This window comes from Canis aureus, chromosome 19 (genome assembly GCF_053574225.1).
Source record: "Canis aureus isolate CA01 chromosome 19, VMU_Caureus_v.1.0, whole genome shotgun sequence".
Lineage (NCBI taxonomy): Eukaryota > Metazoa > Chordata > Mammalia > Carnivora > Canidae > Canis > Canis aureus.
The window spans coordinates 42,520,951-42,538,875 of NC_135629.1; the positions used below are offsets into that span (position 1 = coordinate 42,520,951).

General features: G+C 41.6%; 1 protein-coding gene across 3 annotated transcripts in view; it reads left to right on the forward strand.

Moving 5' to 3' along the window:
• Positions 1 to 14,346, forward strand: part of CSPG5 (chondroitin sulfate proteoglycan 5) — a 30,866-nt gene extending 16,520 nt beyond the window's left edge. Inside the window, exons 5-6 of one of the 3 annotated variants that reach the window (XM_077859082.1) lie at positions 834 to 928; positions 4,544 to 4,589. In XM_077859082.1, the coding sequence (XP_077715208.1) occupies positions 834 to 928; positions 4,544 to 4,574 (126 nt within the window). In that variant the 3' untranslated portion in view covers positions 4,575 to 4,589. Of the gene's footprint in view, positions 1 to 833; positions 929 to 4,543; positions 4,590 to 12,019; positions 12,048 to 14,303 lie in introns of those variants that run through there. The other 2 variants (XM_077859083.1, XM_077859084.1) reach the window with 2 other exon arrangements.
• Positions 14,347 to 17,925: the final 3,579 nt, after the last annotated feature.

Genomic DNA, 17,925 nt, shown 5'->3' on the forward strand with positions numbered 1-17,925 from the left:
TCCTTGACACATAAAACATACCTGTGTTAGTTTCCTGGGGCTGCCATAACAAATGAGCACAAATGAAATGGCTAACACAACAGAAATGCATTCTCTCTCAGTTATGAAATCCAGAGTTCTAAAATCCAGATGTCAGTAGGGCTGCACTCCCTCTGACTACTCCAGGGAAGAATCCATCTTCACCTCTTCCCAGTTTCTGGTGTGTTTGCCAGTAATCCCTGGCATTCTTTTTGGCTTATACTTACATCACTCCAGTTCCTGCCTCTAGCTTCAGGTGGCTATCTTCCCTTTGCATGTGTCTATGTCTCTGTGCCTTTACCAGACCTTCTTATAAGAACCCCAGTTATTGGGTTTAAGGGCCATCCTAACCCAGTATGACCTCCTTTCAACTTGATTACAGCTGCAAAACCCCTATTTCCAAATAAGATCATGCTCACAAGTAGTGAGAGTTAGGACATCAACATATCTTTTTAGTGAGACTCAGTTCAACCCATAAGCACACTTTACTACCTACAATATAGTTCATATGTGTGGTCTTCTCACATCCTCACTGGAGCCTGGAGTTGGGGTCTTAAGACTGGAAAGCATCAGTCACAGTATTAGAACCCAAACTTCAAACTCCTATTTCAGTATCTTTTCCTCTGTGTGACATCACACCAAAGACACAACTCTTTGTCCTTTCTCATATAATTTATAGAAATGAAAGGCTAGCCTGTGCTCCGGAAAACAGCACTAACACTTGGACTCAGAGCTAGAAGGCCTCTCCATTGAAGAGTTAGATGGGCTCTCTGAACCTCAGATTCTTCATCTATAAAATCCTTACCTCTTCACAGGACTACTTGGGCAGCAGGGAGATAGCAGAGAACAAAATGGACCAGGAATCCTGCAGGATGGGGCTTACATTCCAGTGTCATGATGTTCATTCAAGGTAAACTATGTGAATGTATGCTGAGAAATGGAAGGGGCTGTACAAACCCACCCTCCAAACCCAAGGGAAAGGGACATAAAGGCAACATTATTGGTCAAGCAAGCAGTGAGGTGTGTGAACACCACCACCATTGAGAACTGCAGCAGAGGCTCTTCCCTCAGCCCTGGAGCTCATCACAGGTATAGAAGAGACTCTGGGGAAGTGGGTCTCTCCCAAAATGAACATGGAGGTAATACTGTCTCCTGAGTGTGTCACCATGAGATTACACAAAGTATAATGTGTACTGAAGTGAGTGAAGTAGGCACAGTTACCCCAAGGGATCTGATGGCCAGCCAGACTAAGCAGTACCCTGGCCAAGAGTTTACCAAAGCCAACAGAAGAATGTGTCAATCACCAGGGCCAGCTCCCTATGTGTACACTGCATGCAGTACTGAGGTATGTATCTAGGAGCAAAATTGCTAGGATGGAATTTAGCCTACCTTGACCTTTCCAAGATAAGGTCAGAAGTGGCTCTATCAATTAACAGCTCCACCAACAGTGGATGAGAGTTGCTTTTACTGCACATCTTCATCAGCACTTGGTATTTTCACACATTTTGGGGGCACCCAGATGGCTCAGCAGAGCACATAACTCTTGATCTCAGGGTTGTGAGTTAGAGCCCCATGTTGGGTGTTGAGATTACTTAAAATAAAATCTTTAAAAAAATCATGCTCACATTTTCACTTCTAGCCAATTCTTTAGGCATGTAATGGTATTAATTGTGACTTTAATTTGCATTCCCTAATTATCAGTGTGTTGCATCCCTATCCATATGATTATTTTTTTTCCTGTCCATATAATTATTAATCTACATTTCTCCTTTTGTGAAGCATCTACTTGACCCTTTACCTATTTTTCTATTAGACTACCTATATCACATTGATGAGCTGTTTTATTGCTCATATGTGTTGCAAATATCTTTTCCCACTTTATGGCTTATAATTTCATACTCCTAATATTAAATTAATATTAAAATTAATTTTTATGTAGTCAAACTTATCAATCTTCCTTTCTGGTTACAAAATCATTCCTGAAGAATTACTTCCACCTATGTATGCTCAAAATCACATGAAGACATCACTTACATCCTAATAGCAGGGATAAAGTAGGTAACTCCACAATCACAGCTTCTTGGGCTCATCATGGAACTGAGGTCACAAGGCAGCCAGATAAATTCCAAGGGGTGACAAGCCCCTTCAAAAAGAGAACGCATGAATTTTTCCATGGCAGAGCCCAGGAGGAAGAGGCAGCGCCATAAAAGTGAGAAAGAAGACCAGCCATATGTTAATGAATTCACAAAGGCAAAGTTTAGCTAGACTGACAGTTCAGAATCTCTGTAAGCTCCAGACACAAGGGTTGTCTACAGCAATTCACATGCCCTTTTCACAAACCTCAACTGGGTGCTCACAAGAAAAACTGGGTGTGGGAAGCATGAGACCTGAGAGCACCCCAGTTAGTGGTGTGTAGGGACAAAACAACACCCACTTCCCAGACTCCTCTAGCAATCAAAGTGAAAGACTTAAGCTTCTGGAAATTTTGCTTTTCCCACAACCAGGAAAAATGAACTGGCTCTGAGAGGGTAAAACAAAGCCACATACCTGGGCAGGTGAGGCAGGAAGACCTTCTCCCCACTATAAGCCTCATTTCCAATACCTGTTGAGGAAAGAACAGAAATCCTTCTGCCACTGGTTCCAAGCAAAGGTATGAGGGAAGGGTAAAAGCAAGAACAATTCCTCTGGGGGAAGAAGGTGCAGACCCTGCACTAATACAAAGGTCTGCTGCCACTGTGGGGAGTGGGATCTAAAAGCTTGCTCCCACTCTAGCCTGTCCTCAGATACAAATCAGAGTTTGGCTGGCAAGTAAGGGAAGGGCGAGAAGGGGAAAGAAGCCCTACCCTGAGACTCAGGTGTGCAAAGTCTACCTAAGAGTGAAGCTGAACCAGGAAAAAAGAGAAAAACTGCCCTGATTAACAAGCCACAGCAGTTTACTGCGGGGAAAGTGGGAAATGCATGAAGAGACCCGCCTTCTCTGAGGTTCAGGCACACACAACCCACTGAAAGTGGAATGCAGAAACACCGGGAAAAACATTCGAGTATCTCAGGCCTCACATGAAACAAAGGGTAGCAGCATCTTGCCACTGGAGAAGCTGTAGCAACAGCAAAGCTCAGACCAGTTCTACTACTGACTTGACTGACTCGATCCCTAAACTGACCACCTAACAGAAAAAAAGACCTGCTCATCTTTGGGCATCAGTGCTATTTACATAAATCTCCATTATTCTTGTATACACAATATTATTTATTAATAACTGATATAATATTATTATCAATTATAATTAATAATAATACATATTATTATAATATTATTTATTCCACACTCAGAAACAAAAAAGAAAAGAAAAACAAACCACCATTTGTCAAATGACAAACAGGTCAAAACAACTAGACCCAGAGATGACCCAGATAACGGAAATAACGGAGACTAATGTGTGACAGAATGTAGTGGAAAAGATGAACAATATGTATAAAGACATGGAGAATCTGAGCAGAAAATGGATACTACAAAAAAAAGGAGTCATGAAAATGCTAGAAATAAAGAGCAAAAAGATCACCACAAAACCAAAAAGGAAGAGTCCCTTCAACTATATTATTAATTACATAGAAAATAAACTTCAGAACAAGGAATTTTACAGGGATGAAAAAGAGCATTACATAATGATAGTTTATCAAGAAGACATGAGAATTCTAAAAGTGTATAGACCTAATGACAACTTCAAAATGTATAAAACAAAACCTGATTGAAATCAAAGAAGAAATAGCTAAACTCCACTTATAGTTAAGAGTTTTCAAAAAAAAAAAAAAGAAAAAAAAGAGTTTTCAGCAATATTTTAAATGAGCAAAATATTTGAACAGACATATCAACATAAAAGATATTTTTGAGGCACCTAGCTGGCTTAGTGGGAAGAGGATGCAACTCTTGATCTTGGGGTCATGAATTTGAGCCCCATGCTGGCTATAGAAATTATTTTTTTAAATTTATTTTTGTTTTAGAAAGAATTCTTTTTTAAAATATTTTTATTTATTTATTCATAAGAGACATAAAGAGAGAGGCAGAGACACAGGCAGAGGGAGAAGCAGGCTCCACGCAGGGAACCCGACGTGGGACTCGATCCTGGGTCTCCAGGATCCCGCCCTGGGCTGAAGGCAGCACTAAACCGCTGAGCCACTGGGGCTGCCCAGAAATTATTTTTTTTAAAGATAATTTGGTAGCAAGTAAGTACATGAGAAGACACTCAGCATCATTAGTCTTTAGGGAATTGCAAATTAGACCTACAGTAAGATATCATTAGATAGCTAGTCAAATTGCTGAAATTGGAAAGACTGGGGCAGGGTCCCTGGGTGGCTCAGTCTGTTAAGCATCTACCTTCACTTCAGATCATGATCCCAGGGTCCTGGGATCAAGCCCCACGTAGGGCTCCCCATCCAGTGGGAAGCCAGCTTCTCCCTTTGCTGGTACTCTCTTGCATTCTCTCTCTCAAATAAGTAAACAAAATCTTTTTTTTTTTTTTTTTTAAAGTAAAAAGACTGACAATACCAAGTTCTGGTGAGGATGCAGAGCTCTGGAACTCTCAAGCATTACTTCTGAGAAAGCACTCTGGAAAACAGCTTGGCAATTTCTTATTAAAGTAAACATAGGGGGATCCCTGGGTGGCCCAGCGGTTTAGCGCCTGCCTTTGGCCCAGGGCGCAATCCTGGAGTCCCGGGATCGAGTCCCACATGAGGCTCCCGGCATGGCACCTGCTTCTCCCTCCTCCTGTGTCTCTGCCTCTCTCTCTCTCTCTTTCTCTATGTCTATCTATAAATATATAAATCTTTAAAAAAAATAAAGTAAACGTACATACAATCCGTTAATTCATTCCTAGATACCCAACAGAAATAAAACATATGTCCTTCCAAAACCTGTATATGGGCAGCCCTGTTGGCTCAGTGGTTTGGCGCCGCCTTCAGCCCAGGGCATGATCCTGGAGACCCCGGATCAAGTCCTGCATCAGGCTCCCTGCATGGAGCCTGCTTCTCCTTCTGCCTGTGTCTCTGACTCTATATCTCTGTGTCTCTCATGAATAAATAAATAAAATCTTTAAAACAAAACAAAACAAAAAACCAAAGACCTGTATATGTCCATAGCAGTTTTATTCATCATCACCAAAATCAGAAAACAATCCAAATGTACACCAAGTGTGAGCAAATAAACTGTCATACAATGAGATCCTCTTTAGCAACAGAAAGGAATGAACTACTTATACACACAATAAATATGAATGAATCTCAAAAACAAGAGGCTGAGTTAAAGAAGTCAGAATCAAAAGGCTGCATATTGGGGCACCTGGCTGGCTCAATCAGTAGAGCATGTGACTCTTGATCTCGGGATTATGAGATTAAGCCCATATTGGGTGTAGAATTCACTTTAAAAAAAAAAAGAGGCTGCTTACTATTTGTTCTGTTTTACATTCTGGAGAAGCCAATGCTATAGGGACAGAAAATAGATCAGTGGCTATCAAGGTCTGAGGATAGAGGGAGAGAATTTACTGCACAGGTGAATAAGGAAGCTCACAGTGATAGAAATGTTCTATAACTTGCTGGTGCTGGTGGATGCACAACTTGCACATGCTGTCAAAGCCCATAAAACTGTATATTTTGAAAAGGTGAACTTTACACCACGTGTCAGGAGTCCCCAAGATCATTCCCAGGTATAACGATTCACTAGCAGGATTTACAAGACTCAGCATGTAGTCCACTCACAACTAAGATTTATTACAGTGAAAGTATACAAAGCAAAATCAGCAAAGAAAAAAGGCATGGGGAAAGAAGTCCAGAGAAAACAAGGAGCAAGCTTCCAAGAATCCTCTCCCAGTGGAGTCAACACAGGACATACTTAATTTCTCTAGCAATGAATTGCGACAACAGATTTGAAATGTCATCTATCAGGGAAGTGCAAAGAGATTCACTGCCCAGAATTGTTATCGAGAACAGATTATGTAGACACCCACTGCTTAGCACATTCCAAGATTCCAGTCTCCCAGAAGGCAAGCAGGTGTTCAGCGTAAACCACATCGTTTGCAGAAACCCTGTAGGCACAGTGAACCACTTACCAGAGGGAGTGGTGAGAACTCTTCTGAAATCTGAGTTCCTAGACACCAGCCATGGACCAACCTTTTAAGCAGTTCTTTCTCAAGTTAGCTACATTAATTCTTTTCTGCACATATCGCAACAAACCTAAATGACAAAAGAAAGAAAAAAAGCAAAAAAAAAAAAAATGTTCTTAAGATGATGAAAGCACTTTCCTGGGGCACCTGGCTGGCTCAGTAGGTGGAGAGTCTGACTCTCGATCTCAGGGTGGTGAGTTTGAGCCCCCTTTTGAGTGTAGAGATTACTTAAAATATATCTTTTTAAAAGTTTTTAGGGGATCCCTGGGTGGCTCAGCGGTTTAGCGCCTGCCTTTGGCCCAGGGCGTGATCCTAGAGTCCCGGGATCAAGTCCCACGTCGGGCTCCCTGCATGGAGCCTGCTTCTCCCTCTGCCTGTGTCTCTGCCTCTCTCTGTCTCTGTCTCTGTGGGTCTCTCATGAATAAATAAATAAAATCTTTAAAAAAAATAAAAGTTTTTAGAATTGTAGAATACTTTCATTTTTTAAATAAAAACTATGTTTTGCCTTTTACATCTAGGTCTATAATCTGTGGTGTGCTAGAGCTGCTTCTTACTGGCTCAGGAGAAATTTGTTCAATTTTCATGTATTTTATGAGCCATTTTTTTTATTGGAGTTCAATTTGCCAACATATAAGCCAATTGTTAAATACAATGATTATTAAAAATTAACTATATAAACTTACAATTAAATAGATTATGTTTAAAACCAAGGTAATACTCAAAAATCATCACTTCCTACTAATTTTACTGTTATCTCTGCTATTGAGGTTATTTATGTCAGTTGAATCTATATGTTAGAAATACCATCTATGTACACTATCCGCCCTTTTTTTCTCCTTCTCTGCATTCAGTGACCTTACCTTGGTTGCTTAGAGTCAGCCAGTGTAGGAGTATTTACACCATGAACTCACTCAACATTGACAGTCAGGGATCATTCCCCTTGGGGAGCAGCTGGTTGTTAAATATTCAGCAGCACACTGCTGTCTGTAATCCACGTAGGATTGATTTTTGTAAATGATATTAGGGAGGAGTGCAATTTCATTGTTTTTTTGTTTTTTTTCTCAAATGGATATCCAGTTGGCCCAGCATCATTTACTGAAAAGGCTACCATTTTTCATTTTCCCATTTCTCATTTTCCCAATGCTCTATCATATTTACATTATTCAAATGTATTTATATGAATGAGTCTGTCTGAGTCTGTCTCTGAGATCTTCACTGTTCTTTTGGTCTATTTGTCTACCTCTGTGCCACTACCACACTGTGTTCCTAGCTTCACAGCAAACCTTGATATCCAGTATACCGAGCCCTCTCACTTTTTCCCAAAAGTGTCTCAGTCACTTTGAGTTCTTTCCATTTCTACATATACTTTTGTTCCAGCTTGTCAGGTTCCACCAAAACAAAAAGTAAACAAAAATCCTTGAGATTTTTATTGGAACTGGATAGAATCTGCAGGTCATTCTGGAGAAAATAGATCTTTACAATATTGAGTTGTCCAATCAATGAACATGGTCTATCTTTCCATTTACAAAATCTTCTAGAATTTCTCTAAATATTGTTTTATGGTTTTCTGCATGAAATATATTTGTTAGATTTCTTAACAGGTACCTAATTTTTTACAGTATTATAAGTGATATCTTAAAAAAATATTTTTAGGGGATCCCTGGGTGGCGCAGCGGTTTAGCACCTGCCCTTGGCCCAGGGCGCGATCCTGGAGACCCGGGATCGAGTCCCATGTCGGGCTCCCGGTGCATGGAGCCTGCTTCTCCCTCTGCCTATGTCTCTGTCTGTCTGTCTGTCTGTCTCTCTCTCTCTGTGACTATCATAAATAAATAAATAAATAAAATAAAATAAATATTTTTAAAGTGACATCTTCAGAATTTTTAATTTTCTGTTTTCTTTGTATTTTATGCAGAAATAATTATTTTTTAAAAGATTTTATTTATTCATTCATGAGAGACACACAGAGAGAGGCAGAAACACAGGCAGAAGGAGAAGCAGTCTCCATGCAGGGAGCCCGATATGGGACTCAATCCCTGGTCTCCAGGATCATGCTCTGGGCCAAAGGTGGCGCTAAACCACCAAGCCACCAGGGCTGCCCAGAGATAATTATTTTTAACATTGATTTGATATTCAACAACCTTGATAAGCATGCTTATAATAATTTACATTTAGGTTCTTTTAAGTTTTCTATGTATACAACTATATAATCTGCAAATATGATAGTTTTTTCCTTCTTTTATAATTCTTTTTTTTTAAGATTTTATTTATTTATTCATGAGAGACACAGAGAGAGAGAGAGAGTCAGAGACACAGGCAGAGGGAAAAGCAAGCTCCACGCAGGGAGCCCAACGTGGTACTCGATCCCGGGACTCCAGGATCACGCCCTGGGCCAAAGGCAGGCGCCAAACCACTGAGCCACCCAGAGATCCCCTTCTTTTATAATTCTTATACATTCTAATTCTCTTTCTTGGTTTATTGCATAATCCAGGACCTTTCAGTATATTGTGAATAGATATGGTGGAAGTCGACATCCCTATGTCATTGCCAGTCTCAAAGGGAAAGTCTTCAACCTTTCATCACTAAAAATAATGTTTTCTGGGGGCGCCTGGGTGGTTCACTTGGTTTAGCATCTGATTTCAACTCAAGTCATGATCTCAAGCTCCTGGGATCCAGCCCTGAGTCAAGCTTCCCACTCAACAGGGAGTCTGCTTCTCCCTCTCCCTCTTCTTCTGCCCCTCCCCCCGCTCATTCTCTCTCTCTCTCTCTCTCTCTCTCTCATTCTCGCTCTGTCAAATAAAGAAATAGAATCTTTTTTTAAAATAATGTTTTCTGTAGGCTTTTTGCAGACTTCCTTTATCAAATTAAAGGAGCTTCCTTCTATTCATATTTTGCTAGAAGTTTTTACTTTAAATGAGTGTTAAATTTTATCAAAAACTTTTTGATATCTATTGAGATAATCATGTGATTTTTGTCTTTTATCCTCTTATTTTTTAAAAAAGATTTTATTTATTTATTCATGAGAGACACACAGAGAGAGAGAGGCAGAGACATAGGCAGAGGGAGAAGCAGGCTCCATGCAGGAAGCTCGATGTGGGACTCAATCCTCTGACTCCGGGATCACACCCCGAGTCAAAGACAGATGCTCAACCGCTAAGCCACCCAGGCATCCCTTTTTATCCTCTTAATAGATAAAATTACATTGACTTTTCAAAGGTCAAACCAATTTTGCAATTTTGGAGTAACTATAACTTGGTTGGATGCATTAACCTTTCAATTTGTTGCTGGGCTCTATTTTCTAACATATATTTTTAGAAATTTCACATATACATTCCTGAGTTAGATTGACTTGTAACTTTCCTTTCTTGTACTATCTTTGTTAAGTGTTTGGTATCATGGTTATTTCAGCCTTATAAAATGTATTGGGTCACCTTTAGGTTTCCCAGACCCAATTCTAATGTGAGGGTGGGGAGCTCACACACACCACCAAGCAGTTCTCAAACACCAGCAGGATGTCTGAGAATTCAACTCAATTCTGACAGTATCTACCCAAGATAGCATCAGATGCCACAGGTTAAGGGTTCAGTCCTACAAGGCTTCCCCTCACCCTCCACTTCAGATGCCACTCACAAGACCCAAGCTGTTACCTATGCTTTGGACGACTGGCTACAGATTGGAGGTTCCAACAATCTTCTCCTTAGGTTTGACTGGTTTGCTAAAGGTGCTCACAGAACTCAGGCAAACACTTACGTTTACCAGTGTATTAAAGGATATGATAGAGGATATGAATCAATAGATGAAGAGATACATTGGGCAAATTCCTGCACAAAGGAGCTTCTGTCCTCAGTGGAGTTTGGGGCCCAGCTTGGTGACATGTAGAGGTGTTCTGCTTCCCCAAGCATGGGACTCTCCAAAAAAGTACCAAAAAGCTGTTCTCTCTCTGTCTCTCTCTCTCTCTCTTTCTCTCTCTTTGGAGACTTTATTGCATAGTCCTGATTGACATAGTCCTCATTAACCATTAGCTAATTCAATCTCCAGCTCCTCTCCCCTCCTGCTGCTATAAACAACCTTGTGTAGAATTTTATGTGGACATAAGTTTTCAACTCCTTTGAGTAGTCTGCAGGAGTGCTATTGCTGGATCATATGGTAAGAGTATGTTTAGTTTTGTAAGAAACTGCCAAGCTGTCTTCCAAGTGGTGATACCATTTTGCATTCCACCAGCAATGTATGAGAGTTCCTGCTGCTCCACATCCTTGTCAATATTTGGCATTGTCAGTGCTTTGGATTTTGGCCATTCTAATAGATATATACTGGTATCTCATTTTTTAAATTCATATCTCCCTTTTGGCACATGATATAGGCCAACTTTTCATATGCTTATTTGCCACCTATACATCTTTGGTAAGATGTCTGTTACGGTTTTTAGCCCATTTTTAAATAAGATTTTTTAAAAGATTTCACTTATTTATTCATGAGAGACAGAGAGAGAGAGGCAGAGACACAGGCAGAGGGAGAATAGGCTCCATGCAGGGAGCCCGATGTGGGACTCAATCCTGGATATCCGGTATCACGACCTGAGCTGAAGGCAGATGCTTAACTGCTGAGCCACCCAGGTGTCCCTTTAAGTCAGATTTTTAAAAATTATTGTTGAGGTTTTTTTTAATCCTCCTAGCCCCCAACCCCAATTATTGTTGAGTTTTAAGAGTTCTTTATATATTTTGGGTAACAGTCCTTTATCATTTGTATCTTTTGCAAATAATTTCTCCCAGTCTGTGGCTTGTCCTCTAATTCTCCTAATATTGTCTGTTGCAGAACAGAAGTTTTTCATCTAGTGAAACCCAGCTTATCAATTATTTCTTATTTTTTTAATTATTTCTTTCAGAGTCATATCTTTAGTGTTGTATCTAAAAAGGCATCACCATACCCAAGGTCATTTAGGTTTTCACTTATGTTATCTTGTAGAACTTTTTTAAGATTTTATTTTTAAGTAATTTCTATATCCAACATGGGGCTCAAACTCACAACCCCAAGATCAAGAGTCACACTCTTCTGACTGAGCCAGCCAGATGCCCATCTTCTAGTTTTACATTTTTGTTTTCCATGTCAGTTTACGATCCATATCCATTTTGAGCTAATTTTTATGAAGCATGTAAGATCTGTCTAGATTCTTCTTTTTTTTCTGTCCAGTTGTTCAGTGCCATTTGTTGAAGAGATTATCTTTGCTCTCTTGTATTGCCTTTGCTCCTTTGTCAGAGATCAGTTGACTATATTTATGTGGGTCTATCTCTGGGGTCTCTGTTCTGTTCCATTAATCTGTTTGTTATTTTGCCAATTTCTCACTGTCATGATTACTGTAGCTTTATAGTAATTCTTGAAATTGAATAGCATCTGTTCTTTAACTTTGTACTTCTCCAGCAATATTGTATTGACTATTCTGGGACTTTTGTCTCTCCATAGGAACTTTGGAATCAGTTTGTTAACATCCATAAAATAACATGGTGGAATTAAATTGAATCTATAAATCAAGTTGGGAAAAACTGACATCTTGACAATATTGAGCCTTCCTATCCACGAGCTTGGTCTATCTCTCCATTTATTCAGATTTTCTTTGAATTTATTCATCAAAGTTTTATAGTTTTTCTCATGTAGATATCATATGTATTTTGTTAGATTTATACCTAAGCATTTCATTTTTGGGGGTGCTAATATAAAAGTATTATGTTTTTTATTTCAAATTCCACTTGTTCATTGTTAGTATATAGGAAAGCAATTGACTTTTGTACATTAGCCTTTTATCCTGCAACCTTGCTATAGTTTATTAATTTCAAACATTTTTCTGTTGATTCTTTCAGATTTTCTACATAGATGATTATGTCATCTGCAAATAAAGACAGTTGTATATCTTCCTTCCCGAACAGTATGTCTTTTTTTTTTAATTTTATTTATTTATTTATTTATTTATTTATTTATTTATTTGAGAGACAGAGAGAGAGAGAGAGACAGTGGAGGAGAGGCAGAGGGAGAGAGAATCCTTAAGCAGACTCCCCTCTGAGCACAGAGCCTGACATGGGGCTCAATACCAGGACCCTGAGATCACAACCTGAGCCAAAACCAAGAGTCAGCTGCTTAACTGACTGAGCCACCCAGTTGTCCCGATTAGCATACCTTTTATTTCCTTTTCTTGCCTTAGAGGAAAATCTTCAAATGTTTCAACATTAAATAAGATGTTAGCTGTAGGTTTCGTGTAGATAATCTTTTTTTTTTTTTTTTAAGATTTTATTTATTCATTCATGAGAGACACAGGCAGGAGAAGCAGGCTCCATGCAGGGAGCTCGACATGGGACTCGATCCCGGGCCCCCAGAATCACACCCTGGGCTGAAGGCAACGCTAAACCTCTGGGCCACCAGGGCTATCCAGATAATCTTTATAAAATTGAGAAAGTTCTTCTCTGTAGTTTACTGAGAGGTTTTATCAAGAAGAGTCATTGGAAAATAAGTCAAAGAAAGACGAATACCAAATGATTTCATTCATATGTGGAATTTAAGAAATTAAACAGATGAACATAGGAGAAAAATTCAAAAGAGAGAAAGAGAGAGAGAGGCAAACCATAAAGGAGACTCTCCTAGGCAGGGAGATAGATTAAATGGACAATGGGTATTAAGGAGGACATTTGTTGTGATGAGCACTGAGTGTTGTATGTAAGTGATGAGTCACTAAATTCTACTAATGAAACTAGTATTTCACTATATGTTAACTGGATTTTAAATAAAAACTTGAAACAAAGTTAATACAAAGAGGAAAACTAGATATTATAAAAGGGTGGTACAGAGAATTTTGGTTATCTTTTATTAAGTTATAAAATGTTCAACTATATTCTTAAACTGTAATAAAATAAAAATTGTTTGAAAAAAAGAATAGTTATTAGATTTTGTCAAATACTTTTTCTGTATCTATTGATATGATCATATTATTTTTCTTTTTTAGTCTGTTGATGTGATGGATTACATTAATTGATTTTCAGATGTTGTACCACCCTTGCATACCTGGGATGAATCCTACTTGGTCATGGTATCTCATTCCTAAGAACCTTCATCATTATGCCTCCTCTGAGATATCCGTGTTTCAGGGTAGATCCTGATTGGCAAGCCAATCCAGGTGATCCCTGTCACCTTGCCGTTTATTGGTTTTAAGCTTGAGCATGTGATGCTGCTCTGGTAGATGAGGGAAGTTTGCTGGATGAATTCTGGGGAAAATTTCCTACCTCCAAGAAACAATGGTCTCTTTAGTGAATATGTTGTGCCTGAATGTGACCCCTGGCATGGCAGCAGCCACTTGAGACTGTGAGGTACACTCGCCTGAGGACAAGGCTAAGGATAACAAAACAGAGAGATGGAATGTGGCTGATTCTTTTGCATGTGTGCGTGTGTGTTTTTAAAGATTTTATTTATTTATTCATAAGAGACAGAGAGAGAGAGGCTGAGATATAGGCAGAAGGAAAAGCGGGCTCCCTGTGGGGAGAGCCCCATGCGGGACTCGACCCTAGGACCCCAGGATCATGACCTGAGCCAAAGGCAGACAGTCAACCACTGAGCCACCCAGGTGTCATGGCATGTGCCTGATTCTTTAGAAATATCACTGAGCATGAGAATTGGCCAGTTCAGGAGCTGTGCAGCCTCTAGGTTTCTAGAAGCCAAAAGCGTTTCAACTTTCCCTTTCTCTAATGTGCTCCCCTTTCACACATGCCCCCCATTAGGGTCCTCATAACATTTATCGCTATTGGTCACTATTTTTATTTTTTATTTAATAAGTATTTATAGAGTATTTACTGAATGCCATACACAGTTTGAATTATGTTACAAATATTAACTCTTTTGTTCCTTGTAACTACTCCATACAATAGATGCTTTTATTACCCCTACTTTCCGGAGAAGCAAGCTGAGGCACAGAGGTTAAATAGCTTCTTCCTGGTCTGAAGGTGGAGCTAGAAGTGAGATTTGAACCTAGGCCCTCTGACTCCAGAGTCAGTGCTCATCACCACTGTTCCTCTCTGGTTTTTCACTTTTGGGTACTTGTTTTCTGTCTGATTTACATGGGATAATCATTTCTTTTTTTTTTTTTTTTAATTTACTCATGAGGAACATGGAGACACAGAGACATAGATAAAGGGAGAAGCAGGCTCCCTGCAGGGGAGCCCCACTTGATTCCAGGACCCTGGGATCACAACCTGAGCTGAAGGCAGATGTTCAACCACTGAGCCACCAAGGCACCCCGGAATAGTTGTTTCTTGAGAGCAGAGATCCTGTCTCGTTCACAACAGTGGTTCCAGGGCACTGCAGGTAGGTGCAGTCTTTACTGAACGCACGAATGAATGAACGATTATAGACTCTAGTTCTTTGTTACATCCACAGCTCTGGGCCTGGAATAGGGCTGAGCATTCCTCAGGGTGTATTAACTGGGGCTTGTGGAGTGAACCCATCTCTGAATCCCTGATGATGCCCCATCTTTGGGGTCCCCAGGGAAGGCCTGTGTAGAAGTCCCACTAGGCGGCAAAAGCATGGGCCTCGTTTGGCATTGCCTTGTTGTTGCTGGGTGCTCTCACGCTGGCCCTTTCTCATCGCTTCCCTGCAGAGGAAAGGGACCTGGCCCGCTTCCCCCTTGGCACTTCATGTGCTCATTTGAAGTTCCTGAGGCCAAGCCCAGTGGGCAGCCTGAGCTGCCATCATTAATCACACAGCCCGCGGCTGCCTGCCCACGCGGCCGGCTTTGAGGGTTGGCCAGAGACTCTGGTGGGAACTGCTCACTGTCCTAATTGGGCCTCTCTTGGGAGACGGCAGGTCCTGCTTCTCACTTGTCTTTCCCTTGGCTGTTGCTTCACCCTCTCAAAGAGGACAGCATGCTTCCTGGTCTGGCTGGCTCTGTGGCCAGCTGGGGCAGGAGTTCACCCTTGTTCTACAAATGGAGAAATAGAAGCCCTGGTCCCTGCCCAAGGCCAAGGCAAGGCCAAGCAAGGTTGCCAGGAGTAACCACCAGAAAGCTGAGTGACACAGCTCTGTTCCTCACTCTTCTGGCAACTGGAGTGAGTTCCCACAGGAAAAAAGAGCTCCCTTCGGCTCCTATGGCCATCCAGGCCCCGCCAAGCACCCGGCGCAGGACTCTGACTCTGATATCCATGAAGATGTGTCCATGTGAGAATTGCCACACCCCCCAGAGACCCTGCCAAACCCACAAGAAACCAGAGGAGAGCATGGCCAGCAGAAGTAGATGGCAGGTCCCCTCTGAAGCACAGTGGGGCAAAGCTGGGTTGCTGGATACTACTGTGACCTCCCTGCTCTGCACCTCAGAATTTGCCCTGCTAGAGAATAGAAAGAATTTTCAGGTGCTTGGTAGCAGGAGGGGAGGCCTTGTCTGTGAGAGACTGGTAAGGCACCTCTCCTCCATTCAGAGTCAGTCAGTCAGGGAAGAGCTTAATTACAGCAAGTCCTGGTCACCTATCTGTGGCTTAAATCACCTCTGGAAAATTCTCTAAGATCACCAAGAAGGCTCTTATGGCTTCCCACCGCAGTCCAATTTTCTTCTTCTGCCAACTTCCCCACTTTCTTGCTAAATGGGTCACTTTCAGTTGAGCCCTTTGGCCTCCGTGAGTCATCCTCTGGTCCTCATTCTATTCTCTGAGCACTTAGAATGAATCAGAATCCAAGGACAACCAGAATGCTCTTCCTGAACCTTCTCTTTTGCTGGCTGACTCTCTTAATCCCTTCAGACATCCCTCATGTGACAGCTCTCCTGGCCCCTGGTTTTCTTAGTGCCCTTCTCAGAACATCCTGGGTGGATCTAAAAGGGTTCTCTGTATTCTAGGCATGAATGCAGAGGGGCTGCTTACCTCAGGCCCACCCCAGCACTCACACAGCCAGGGCTGGAGTACAAATGCAGACCCATGTCTGGAAGTTTACAGGTTATCAATCAAGCTCACCATTCAATGAGTTCTACTTTGATCTTCGTACTTTCCTAATGTTTTGGAAGGCTAAGCTTGCATTTAGGATTCTTAAATTTGGAGTTCTGTCCCAGGATGTGGCAGGGCTTGGAAATCAGCCCTGCTGCCTGGTCCTGAAGCCTGGTTCCCTTCCCAATTAGGCCTGCCTCCACCTTCAATGTAAGATACACTAGGAACATGCATGAAGATACCTGAGTCCACATGTTCCAGCTTTGTCCACACCCCTCAGCCTCTGCAACCCATCCTTCAGGGAAATGGCTGGAGAAATAGGCGTGGGGCCATTTCGACAAGAGATTCTGGGGTTCCAGGTACCCAGTATGGTCTGGAAGAGGATAGTATGGATTCAGATCATGCACGTCCCTGGGCCCTGAGGACTCTTCTTGTCTGGGTCTGAGGGCTTCAATAACTTGCCTTGTTCCCATGATCAGTATCATGCATCCTTCTTTTGAGTCACCCTGAACTGATACCCATACATTCCCATATATCATTTTCCTGTCCTGAGGGATATAACTGCTCTCAGTTGGTTTTGGGGACACATGTGCTGGACCTGACCTTTGTCAAAACCGAGGTTCATATTTCTAACCTGTTAAGCTTGTTTTGAGACTCACAGTTCTGTCCTCCAGAAATACATAGATGCTAACCCCCCATGTCTCTACCACCCATGTGTTTGCTGAATGTGCCTCCAGCGCCCCCAAGCAAGCCCTTCATAAATCATTGCTCAGCCCAGGGCCTGGCTTTCTTCCCTGGTGTCAATTCCTCTCTGGCTATATTGGTCCCAGGATGTAGGGTTAGCAGCACTGAAAGCCATCTAACGATGGTGGGGTGATGGCAAATGGAGTGTAAACAGCACTTTGTAAACTGTGAAGCTCTCGTACAAGCTCAGCTTCTTGAGTGCTACCTGACTTGCCAAGCCCATCAGTAGGGCTATAGGTGGCATATTGCTCAGTGCAGAGCTTCAGGATATGACAGGGCTCACAGCTCCCACTCTCAGAGCTTCAGGTGGCTCAGGGTCCAACCGTTGGCAAAACCTCCATGTCATCTTCCCTGCTTCTGTCATCTCAGCCCTCCCTTCACATAACCTCATCCTGCTGGTCCTTCCAGCACCTCCTGCCCTGTGCCCACCCATGTCCTGTGTCTGAGTGGCACTGCCCAGACACTTAATGCAAGGAAAGAGCACAATCAACTTGCCCAAGGTCACCCTTTTCCTACAGTGGCTCACATCCAATAACTGATCCAAATGGGGGTAAAAACCCTGGCCACCACAGCCCAGTGCCAGACAATCCTGATGACCTATTTTAGCTGCAGGCCTCCCTTTGAGGTCAGTGAGGGCTGTCATTGGACCTGCATCACATCTTGACTTCTCTGGCACGTTGTAGACAAGGATTAAACTGTGCATTTTTTCTTAAGAAAAAATCTTAACGAGGGCACCTGGCTGGCTCAGTCAAAAGAGCATGTGACTCTTGATCTCAGAGTTGTAAGTTCAAGCCCCACATTGGGCCCAGAGCCTGCTTAAAAAAGAAGGTTAAGAGATTAAAAAAAAAATACCGGTCTGGAAAAACCCTGCAGAAATATACTATTGAATTTTGTGTGTCCCTCTCTGTACACTTGGTAAAAAAAAGTAAAATACATTAAAAATTATACTGGGATGAGGGGCATTATTGTAATTGTGTACTTGAGAATACTGTGGCTTAGTTAAGGTTTTTTCTTTTTCTTTCTTTTTTAAGCAGGCTCTGGGCCCAATGTGGGGATCACATTGTAGATGCAGC